Source organism: Belonocnema kinseyi, chromosome 4 (assembly GCF_010883055.1).
Source record: "Belonocnema kinseyi isolate 2016_QV_RU_SX_M_011 chromosome 4, B_treatae_v1, whole genome shotgun sequence".
Classification (NCBI taxonomy): domain Eukaryota; kingdom Metazoa; phylum Arthropoda; class Insecta; order Hymenoptera; family Cynipidae; genus Belonocnema; species Belonocnema kinseyi.
Genome location: NC_046660.1, coordinates 99159528 through 99171164, shown reverse-complemented (window position 1 = coordinate 99171164; position 11637 = coordinate 99159528). Strand labels below are relative to the sequence as shown.

Here is an 11637-nt window from a genome sequence, read left to right as displayed (position 1 = left end):
ATCTCTATCCCATCCACACACTACTCCTTTCCCCTGCCGAGTGAGTCACGCCTACCCCGAAAGGGAAATGGCTTAATGGTGTAATAATAAAAAAAAAATGTATATGCTTGACATAATTGGTATTTAACGAAATCTGTCTCATTGAGATAACAAAGTTGAATTTTAGGAAGCTCTCAGTATTTTGGAGTTTGTGATTTTTAAAATGTCTTGTAAATGTGTTTCTTAATTTTTATATTTTTTTTATCTGCTCAATTAATTATCAATACTATTCAAAAGAAATGAGTATTGACGCTCGTGAAAGGAAGTAAAATAAACCATGGAACAAATATTTTTTTTATTTTTAAGACTTCAATGCTTATTGAGAAAAATTCTCAACTGTTTGATAACGAAAGATAAATAATCCTATTCAAATGAGGAATAAATTCTAAAGGCTGAAGTTAATCATAAAATACGAGCTTACAAGCTCTTTTCATATTATATATATTTGTTTAGTTCGTCAAGTTTTTTTGCCAGACAGGATTACGTTTGACAGCCAGTTATTACAAATTTTATGGTCATTATTAGCTACGTATGTGCATATTTAACTTGCCCTAAAAGCTATATTAACAATCAGTTAAGCTATAATATAATATCGTATAAATCGGAAGTAGTTGCTTATGTTAAACTTTCTGAAAATAGCAAAATTAATTAAAAAAACTAAATGCTCGAATTAACATTATTTTATGAATTTCTATAATATTTAATGTCAAATAATATGTGCTTTCAGGTTCGAGGTGCACCGGCGATCGCTATTGTCGGATGTCTCAGTTTGGCTGCCGAAATTGACGGCGAAATATTCACTGATAAGAAGATTCTTCGCCAAGAAATCGAGGGCAAGTTAAATTATTTAGTTTCTGCCAGACCTACTGCTGTGAACATCAAGCTCGCTGCTCAAGACTTGATAAGTCTCGCTAATAAATTAAGCGAGGACAATGAAGTTTCAGCTACAAAGATGAAGGACGAGTAAGTGACTTTCAGTCACAGAATAATTGATTTCTTTTCACGTTATCACAGATCTTATTTAATCATTTAATGGCTTTTTAGATTTTTAACGACGATAGACACAATGCTAGGGAAAGATATTGCAGATAATAATTCTATTGGCGAGTATGGAGCAGAAGAAATTCTGAAAACAGTTCCAAATGATGCGATGGTCAGAGTTCTTACACATTGCAATACCGGGAGTCTTGCAACCGCCGGATATGGAACTGCCCTGGGTGTAATTAGATGTCTTCGCGGTCAGGGAAGAATCGGTGTGTATGAAAACAATTAGAGGTCTCGGATTGTGTGACATTTTCAATTTTTTTTCGACCTTTTTCAGTTTATAAAATTTGACTGCGATATTATGAAGAAAAATGCGACTAATCAACTAAAGGCTGTGCTACTTTACCATATGAGTAAGTTAGTTTCCCAAACTTTTTATCGACCATTTTAATTTTTCGAAAAAACAATAGCACCCAGAAGGGAATAACAATTACGCGGGCGTGTAGACACTAATATTTTTCATAAAAATTAAAAATTGTGGATAAAAAGTTTTGAGAAACTAAATGTGAATATGGTAAAGTATTATGTGCCCTCGAGTGAAGATGTTATTTTGAAATAAATCAATGTTGTGGATTACTGGTCGATATTTTTATTAAAAAATAAATGACAGACCTCGCTATTTTTTATTTATTTAGAAAATATTTTTAAATAAAAATATAAACCATTAATCAACAAAATTGATTAGTAATCGCAAATTAACTTCTAAAATTTTAATTCAAAACCAGAAAAAAATGTGCTATTTAAATTTGAATAATTTCCCCTTAAAACTTTATGCTTAGAAAATTTTTAATTAATAGCGTTTGATATTGATCAATTTCTAATTTTGTGAGTCCATATTTAAAGATCTAATTTTTTTAATCGCAGGCTTTATCATTTAAGACATTTTGAAATGGATAATGTTTAAATTCGATTAATTTTCCCTTTTTATCTTTTTTTTTCGTTTAAATGGAACATTCATGGACAAACCCCAATTTTTTGGTCGAAAATTTGACTGTTTTGTTGAAAATTCTCCTTTTTGGATAGAAAATTCATCAAATTCATTCAAGTCACATTTTTTTATTTAAAATTCATCTTTCTCGGTTGAAAACAATCTGTTTGTTATCATTTCCAGGTATTAGGCTAATAATTGAACTTTGTTATAAAGAAATTGGTATTTTCGGCTTAAAAATGCATCTTTTATGTGGGAAAAATTATTTTTGTATTTGAAAATTCATCTTTTCTTGGTTGAAAATTCAGTTCCCTTCTAAAAAATTAATTTTTTAAATTCAGCTTTTTAGCCAAGAATTAATTTTTTTTTGTTGAAGATGATTTTTTTAATTTATTTTAAACTCCACTTACCAGGTTGATGAATCAATACTTTAAAAAATCGTCCTTTTGGTTTGAAAATTCAACTATTTGGGCGAAGTATAATTCTTTTTATTTTAAAATTCGACCATTTTTTTGAAATTTTACTTTTGTAGGTTGCAAATTCAACAATTGGACAAAAACTGCAATTAGGTTGTTAAAAATTCGTCTTCTTTGCTTATGTTTTCAACTGTTTGGTTTTAAATGCAACTGTTTGGTTCAAAATTATTGTTTTGAAATTCAACTATTTGATTGATTGAAAATTCGTGTTTTTGGTTTAAAAATCGACTTTTTTTCTCAACTATTCGAGTTTTTAACTTGAAAAGTGAACTCTTTTATTAAAAGTTCGTCTTTGGATTGAAAATGCTTATCTTTTGGTAAAAAGTGCACTATCATTTTGACTTAAATTATTAGAAGCTTGAAACGTTTTGTATTGAATTTAATATTATATCTATATTAATTTTATTTAAAAGAATGTATTCCCCTATTCACGGTCAGACTCTGTTCAGTTCAATTTAAAAGTGCTTGCACGTCCAGTTTCTCATTTGTACGTGTTTCGGGGATGCTCCCGGTTAATTTCAGCCAAGAAAAATAAAAATCGTACTAAGCGTTTTTAAGAAAAAAGGTTTTTTTCATTTTTAACAATTAAAAATCCCATTTTTCTCAAAACGCCGCAAAATATGAATAGCAGTTCATACTTCAAAATTGTTTAGCCTCTCGAACTCTATTAAATTTTGTCCTTTCCAAGTATTTATATAGGAATAATTAAATCAATGTTTCCAAAACATATAGAAAAATTCGACTAAAAAAGCATGTAGTTTAACGAACTCTTAACATTTTATTTTTGAAAACATTTCTTTTTAGTTCCATGAATATTTAAAGAACATTTTCCATAAGATTATTAAAGTTCCTGAGCTTTAAAGTAAAGAAAAACTGGTTTTTATATCTAAAACTGAAGAAATATAACATTTCACCATTAAAAGCCCCATTTTTCTCGAAAACGACGCAAAATGCGAATAGCAATTTAGAGTTCAGAATTATTTAGTTTCCTGAAATATATTAAATTGTACCCTTTTCAGAAGTTTATATTGTTTAGTTCAATAAATTTGTCCAAAAATGTAGACAAAATTGACTGAAATAACATTTAGTGTAACGAACTTTATCCTTTTATTTTGAAAAACGTTTGTTTTTAGTTCACTGCCTATAAACCTGAGCCTCAAAGTAAATAAATTAGTTTTTATCTCTAAAATTAAAGAAATGTAATTTTTACCGATTCAAAATCTCATTTTTCTCGAAAGCGAAGCAAAATAGGAAATTTGAAGAACTTGAAGATTTCTTTTTTAAATACATTTCTTTTTAGTTGAATATCAATATTCAAACTCGTTCTCCTTCCTGAACTCTATAAAATGATACCCTTACCAGAGATAAACATTTGGCGAGTGTATCATTTTACATATTTCAGGAAGGGGGACGAGCTTGAATATTGATACTCAACTAGAAAAAAAAACGTTTTTAAAAATATAATCTTGATTTACATCAAACTAAATGCTATTTTAGTCGCTTTGATAGATTTTAAAATGTTTTTGGATATTTCTATTAAAATACACGAGATATACATCTGGTAAGGGTGAATTTTCCTGGATTTCGAGAAGCTGAACAACTTTGAGTGATGAACTGCGATTAATAATTTGCGTCGTTTTTGAGAGAAATGAGATTTTTAATTGTTAAAAATGAAAAAATCTTTTTTCTTAAAAACTCGTAGTACTTTTGTTTTGAACTTAATCGAGGCCATCAGTGCATTTTCGTGAAAAGTTACCTTATATTTATTGAGTATTTCAAGTTGTAAATATTCGACGTTAATGTAAATTATGAATTGATCTCATTTAAAAATAATCTATGTTGTTGATAAATTTAACAGTTTAGATAGAAATATTTTGGACCCAATTTCAGAATCCTTTAAGCTGAGTGAATATTATAAAAATTAATTTTAGCTCCAAAGTTTATTTTGATTGTGCTCAGAGTATTTAAACACCAATGAAAAATATATAATCTATTTGGAATGGTTAAACTGCGATGCGCCACATGGTGACAAAAATCCGAACTAGAAAGAATAGGTACGATTTTAAAGATGCATTTTCATTTGTGCATTAGTGTTTTAAAAATTTGTTGTGTGCAGTTTAAAGTATTTATTGGATAGTACAAACAAGGCTTTATCGGAAACAAAGAGTTTTAGATGGAATTTACATATTATACAGTGAAAAAATACATTTTTTGGAAGACATATTTTTCTAAGAAAAAGCAATTATTGTACTATTTATTGTAATATTCAACGGATTATAAACTTAAATGGGTTTATTTTGAAGCAAAAATAAATTCAAAATAAATTTTTATTAATTTATACATGAAATATTTACTATTTAAAAATCTGATCTAAAAGTTAAGTTAGAATTCGTATTTCAATTCCAATCGTCTATTATTCGTATTCTTTTCATAATATGGATAAAATTTGTCGTTAAATACATTAACTAAAGTTGATTTAAGCTTACAATACATTGAAACTTACATGAAATAGTGAAATAATTGTTTTGTTGTTTAAAAACCTTTTTGAACAAAAGTGTTTTTTCACTGAATAGGGTAGAAATTCTATCTAAAACGAATTGTTTTTGTATGAAGATTTTTTTATAATATTTCAATTAATGTTTTAAACTAGACAAAACAATCCTAAAAATACTTGTATGCAAAAATGAAAATACATCTTTAAAATCATACCTACTTTTTCTAGTTCCATTTTTCGGCACCAGGTGGCAAAACGGTAGACCACCATTCCCAATATTCCCAAACAAATTAATAAAGTTATTATTTCACTCATTCACTGTCTGATACTGCTTTTTTCTCATTACAATTTAATGCGACTAATGAGACTATTTTTAAGAGTTCTAACTTACTCGAGTCCTGCATTCAGAAGTCAATCTTAAAATAGGATACCTGTGAATTGCGTTTTACTTATTATAATACCCTTTCTTTTCAGAACACGTTTATTGTACAGAAACTAGACCTTACAATCAAGGTGCAAGATTAACTGCTTACGAATTGGTTCACGATAATATCCCAGGTACTCTTATTTGCGATGACATGGTAGCAGCACTGATGAAATCCAGGACTATCAATGCAGTTGTCGTTGGAGCCGACAGAGTCGTTGCTAACGGTGACACTGCTAACAAAATAGGAACATATCAGGTAAGGAAGCTAAATTTAAACAATATTGAGCCAGATACGCGTATGACTTTTGGGCATCATTGTAGATTCAGAGCTTGGGCCCACGCCACAATTCATACTATTTGACATTTTTTAACAGTGTCGTTATTTTTCCACTATTTTTTATATTCCTTTTAAACATATTGCGAACTGCTTTGCTGATTGACTAAAATAGTGTGTCAACCATTTCAAATGCAGATGTATATACCGGAAATTAGTTGCAAAGGAAAATATTTGTTTAAATACTATTGGAAATGGTGGTCTACCTTTATGCCACCGAGTGTCGAAAAGTGAAACTAGAAAGAGTAGGTACAATTTTAAACATGCATTTTAATTTGTGCATAAAAATGTTTTTACGATTGTTTTGTGAAGTATAAAAACAATGATTGAATACTAAAGACAAATATTCATCAGAAACAAATAGTTTTAGATCGAATTTCCATCTCATACAGTGAAAAAATACATTGTTCTGAAATAGATTTTTAAAAAAATACACTTATTTCATTATTTAATGTGAATTTAAATGCATTTTAAGTTTAAATAAACTCTAATTAATGTATGTAGCAACAAATTTTATCCATATTATGCCAAGAATATGAATAATAGACGACTGGAATTTCAATACGAATTCTAACCTAACTTTTAGATCAGATTTTTAAATAGTAAATATTTCATGTATAAATTAATAAAAATTTACTTTGAGTTCATTTTTGCTTCAAAATTAGTCCGTTTAAGTTTAGAATCTTTTGAAAATCACAATAAAGAGAACAATAATCGTTTTTTTTGCTTAGAAAAATATTTCTGTCAAAACGTGTGGTTCTTCACTGTATAATATGTAAATTCCATCTAAAAGACTTTGTTTCCGATAAAGACTTATTTTTATTAGCCAATAAATACTTTAAACTCCACATAAAAAAATTTTTAAACTCTTTTATGCACAAATTAAAATGCATCTTTAAAATCGTGCCTATTCTTTTTAGTTCGAATTTTTGTCACCAGGTGGCGTATCGCAGTTAAACTATTCCCAATAGATTCATCTATTTCTTATTATTTTCAATCTTAGGCATCGGGTTGTATGACGTTTTCGACTTTTTGAAAAAAAGTATTTCATAATTCTACCCTTTTTATTTATAACACTTATTGGTTAAATATTTTAAAGTCAAAGACGTCTAAAATCTAATAATTTAAAACACGAGTTTCAACAAAACGAAAAAATTTATATTTCAGTCCTAACGTTTTACAGCAGAATTTCTAATGAAAGCCTTAATTGTCGCTACATTTTTAATTGAATATCGTTCAAAAAATTGAGAGAAGGAAAGAAAGAGCCACCTGGTGTCGAAAACTGGAAGTATAAAGAGTAGGTACAATTTTGAAGATGTATTTTAATTGTTGCATAAAAGTCTTTTTAGGATGGTGTTTTGAAGTTTAAAATAATGATTACATTCAAAAAACAAATCTTCCTTATAAAAAAAGTCGTTTTAGATCAAATTATTTTCATCGTATACAGTGAAAAAACACAGTCTTGACAAAAATGTTTTTTCACAAAAAAACAATTATTCCGCTATTATGCAAATAATATGAATAATAGATGGTTGAAAATTACAATAAATAGTAAAAATAATTGTTTTTTTTTCAGAAACATATTTCTGTAAAAAAATGTGTTTTTTCAATATATAAAATCTAAGTTCCATATCCATCCCTTTGTTTCCGATAAAGACTTATTTTGAGTATCCAATAAATACTTCAAAATCAAAAAAATCGTTAAAACACTTTTATGCACAAATTAATATGCATCTTTAAAATCATACCTACTCTTTCTAGCTTGGTCGAAGTGGCGCGCCAATTAATTTGTCACCTGTTTCGATTTTTTTGATTTGATATACGGAAGTTAGTCAGTAATGCCATTAAAATCCACTTCCGTTTTTCCTGAATGATTGGTACAAGCGGGAACATTATAAAAAATAAGGATTTTCTTATTTAAAAAATAGATTATTTTAAGTCATACACCACCCCTATAGTACAATTTTTTAATAAATAAGATTCAAATTTAGTAATACTATTTAAATGTAATTGGCTTGAAGCATAAGCAATTAATAAGAATTTGAATGGAAAAGATTGGTGTTTAGGAAAGACTGAAGTTGAAATTAAACGAAACAGTGTTAGATTGATAAAAACCAAACTAGAAACTAAAAACGATTCCAAGTTGAAATTAGTTTATTTTTATATAATTCAAAGCAAAAACATAGCAAACTTCTTTACCTGTAAAGTTTGTCCTTCTACCTTAATCTTTTTTATTTTTACTTGAGGAGGTAATTAAACATATGCGAAAGCCACTAAGAATAAGAAAAAAAATATATACACCTGCATACTGCATGATAACTGAAGGTTATCGGAACGTGTGCCAAACGGAGAGTTAATCAGAGCTTAATTAGTTTTATTTTATGTTATTATTGTTCATCAAATATATTTCTCCCTTCCTTTAAAAGTCCCTAAACTTACTTGAAATGGAACTGTAAGATTAAGGCTACGAATTTTCTTGAATAACCTTTAAAAAAGTCGTAAACCTTAAACCTGAAACTTAGTATAAAAAATTAATTAAAAAATTTCATTTAAAATATCATAAAATGATAACTAAATAAAAAAATGTATGCAAATATTATTTGCATACATATTGCTATAATACTACATATTGTTTATTATTATATATACTTATATATAATCATGATTGATAATTTCATTATCGTATTCCTAAAGAAATACATTTTTTGAAATTGCATGTGTGTTATGCTATTAATGCGACTTTTTAGAATCATTCTAGTTTATTGTCTAAAAAATTTCATGCCACGATTTTGCTCTAATATTTTTCAAAATTGATGAAGCTATTTACAATATTGTTTAATTCTTATGTGAGCCTGAGCCCTGTTTATTATGTTGACACATAAATTATATTCATCAATGTATTTGACCAAATATGAATCGCTGAAATGAAATTTCGTAATGCTCAGATCATGTCCTTAATTTAAAGACCCCATTGATTCATTGAAAGTTTTAAATTGTGCGACTGTAATAGGGACACTCATTACAACTGCTTTTTAGTTTTAAAAAAAGATTTTTTGAAAGTGACACGTTAATTTTATTGCTTCTACTTTTTAAATTATAGGTTGCTAGGCAACTAATCACTTTTTAGATGTTGGTCACCAAACTTTGCAAAAATCATAAAAAAAGAAGAAATGAAAATAATTTAATAGTTTGATGTTCATAACACTTTCGGCTTGTACAATTGCGTTCATAATTCCCAACCCTGTCTGCGAATTCATGGTTTTCACCGCTTCCATGTCAAAATAAGGTTGTTGCCAATTTAAAACAATTCATAATTGAACCTGGCGAGGATTACTTGAGACTACAAGGCGACAATTTTGGTGCTTGCAGATAGCAATTATTGCGAAATATCATGGCGTTCCATTCTATGTAGCAGCGCCTTGCACCTCTATAGATTTCAGCACGACCAGTGGTGATCATATTAAAATCGAAGAGAGGCCCGAAGAAGAAATGACGCACATCAATAACCAAAGAATCGCAGCTCCTGGAATTCAATGCTGGAATCCCGCTTTTGACGTAACACCAGCTGAGCTTATTGCAGGCATAATTACCGAAAGGGGAGTGTATAAGCCAGACAATCTGGCAGGCTTGAAAGAATATTGTCGGAACGCAGTAAACGAGTTGAAATTTTGAATCTTCACGAACACGTCACACGCACTTTTCTACAATGTAATACGTTTGGCTACTTTTTATACTATTCTTGCATAGTGTTTACCTAGCACTTGTCTTATAATCTTTTGTAATGAGTATTGAGACAATGTAATGCTATTGATTTCTGGACAGATCATGTTGAAAACGGATATGCTCCTACTTTCGGTTGGTGATAAAACAGAATTGTTAAAGTAATATGATTCTTAACGAAGTTTCGTTATCGATTGGAGATACTACTTATGACACTCATGTTTCGTATTACGTATAAAGGTGCCATTCATTTTCTAACGAGACGATACCATTTTTTTCTTGTGTGATCAGTGACAGCATATTTTTTTAATGAAAGGGGAAAAATATGATCTAATGGAAATTAGCATCAAGAAAAAATAAGTTGTCAGTTATTCAATATCTGCAACTTAATTTTTATGAACTGTATAGCAAATAATGAATGATGAACCTTCAAATGATATTTACAGTTCGTACAAATACAATTTAAGCTAAAAAATCAAAATGGCGGTATCAATCACGGAATTATTTAATGTAGACTGATCATGTTGGTATTTTGCAGTAAGATTTTTTGAAAGTTTTACAAAACATGTAATGTTGCAATCTCAAAAGTTCTCTAATCTTTTTAGGGAAATATGGAGTACTCATATTCAGCTTAAGACAACGAGTAATGAATATCATTTAAATTAAGTAATTTCTATCAATCAATAGTGATCCGACTTACAGACGTTAATTTTTTTACGTACAGTGCTACATTGTGGATGAATATGAATATTGTGGGCTTCTATATTTATGTTTTAATTGAAAAAAGTTCGATATTTGGAAACGTATCACGCAAATGAACACATTGCAAATGCAAAAGGAATAAAATAAAATGTAGGAACGTATGTATTATGGAAGATAGGGTGCAAGGCCTTTCATAATGAATTTGTACAAAAATGTTGGCTTTTTACTATTAACCTCCATATTTACTTTTATCTAGAAGGCCTGATGTGTTGTATACTGTAATTAATTGCGATGAGAGACGAGACTTCGATTATGCGAAATATACTGTATTCACCTGGAATTATACTCTTCGTGTTTATTTATTCTTTAGAACTTTACGAATGTGGGATAAATAAGGCAATTCTAGCGATTATTATAAAAAATAATTCAAATCGAATTTCCTATTATTGGTATAATGGTATTGGAGATGTAGTTTATTTACTATTTCAAATATTCGTGCAAAAGGTTACCAATATTTTTTCTCATAATAAATTTAAAGCAGATTAAGCTACCGTAATAGTAAATTAATTTGGGTATATGTACTCCTGAAAAGGTCACTTAAGAATATTAACATGACTGGCACGTGTAGCCTGGGGGTTCATTTGCGCCTCAACAAAAAGTCCTAAAAGAATTTCCACTGCAGTTAAATAAAAATTAGGTTACTAACTTTATTAATTTTCATTTTATTTATAAAAATTCAATTTTTTAAATCTATAATAAACTAATAAAAATTGTTTACAATACCATTGTAGATTTTTTCATTATATACTAGGCAGCCTGATAAGTCCCTGAAAAATGAAACACGGAGACGTTTTTTTGGCCAAAGTCGCTTTTATTTTTCAACATACTCTCCTTTTAGGTCGATACAGCGAGTCCAACGATTTTCTAACTTTTTGATACCGTCCGAAAAGTACTCGATTGGAAGGTCTCCAAAATACGCCTCAGTTTCAGCTATGAGCTCCTCATTTGAGTAAAAACGCTTACCGGTGAGCCATCTCTTCAGGTTAGGGAACAAGTAATAGTCGCTGGGGGTCAGGTCTGGTGAATGCGGTGGCTGAGGAACAAATTCGAAGCCGATTTCTTGCAATTTGCTTGTGCAACTAAGCATGCATGAACAGGCGCATTGTCGTGATAGTAAAGCGGTTTTTTCTTCTTCAAATGCGGTCGTTTTTCGGTGATTTCGATTTTCAATCGGTCCAATAATGATGAATAGCATGCTCCGGTTATGGTTTTACTTTTTTCAAGATAGTCCACGAATATTATGCTATGTGCATCCCAAAATACGGAGGCCATAACCTTTCCGACCCATTGTCGCGTTTTTGGACGCTTCGGAGCACTTTGGCCCGGTGGAATCCACTGTTTTGCCTGTTGCGTTGACTCAGGAGTGCAGTAGTGGATCCAGGTTTCATCCATGGTTATGAATCGGCGCAAAAA

At 29.6% G+C, this 11637-nt stretch overlaps 1 protein-coding gene across 1 annotated transcript; it reads left to right on the top strand.

Moving 5' to 3' along the window:
• The first annotated feature begins 742 nt into the window (after window positions 1-742).
• LOC117171697 (methylthioribose-1-phosphate isomerase) lies at window positions 743-10500 on the top strand. The gene is made up of 4 exons (XM_033359229.1): window positions 743-1002; window positions 1084-1292; window positions 5456-5664; window positions 9112-10500. Exons 1-4 carry the CDS (start codon window positions 743-745, stop codon window positions 9412-9414), a joined length of 981 nt encoding a protein of 326 aa, XP_033215120.1. The 3' UTR covers window positions 9415-10500.
• Window positions 10501-11637: the final 1137 nt, after the last annotated feature.

Coding starts and splice junctions, on each gene's coding strand:
- LOC117171697 (XM_033359229.1), top strand. CDS start 743: ATGTCAAATAATATGTGCTTTCAGGTTCGAGGTGCACCGGCGATCGCT. Junction 1,003..1,083: donor GCTACAAAGATGAAGGACGA/GTAAGTGACTTT, acceptor ATGGCTTTTTAG/ATTTTTAACGACGATAGACA. Junction 1,293..5,455: donor TCGCGGTCAGGGAAGAATCG/GTGTGTATGAAA, acceptor CTTTCTTTTCAG/AACACGTTTATTGTACAGAA.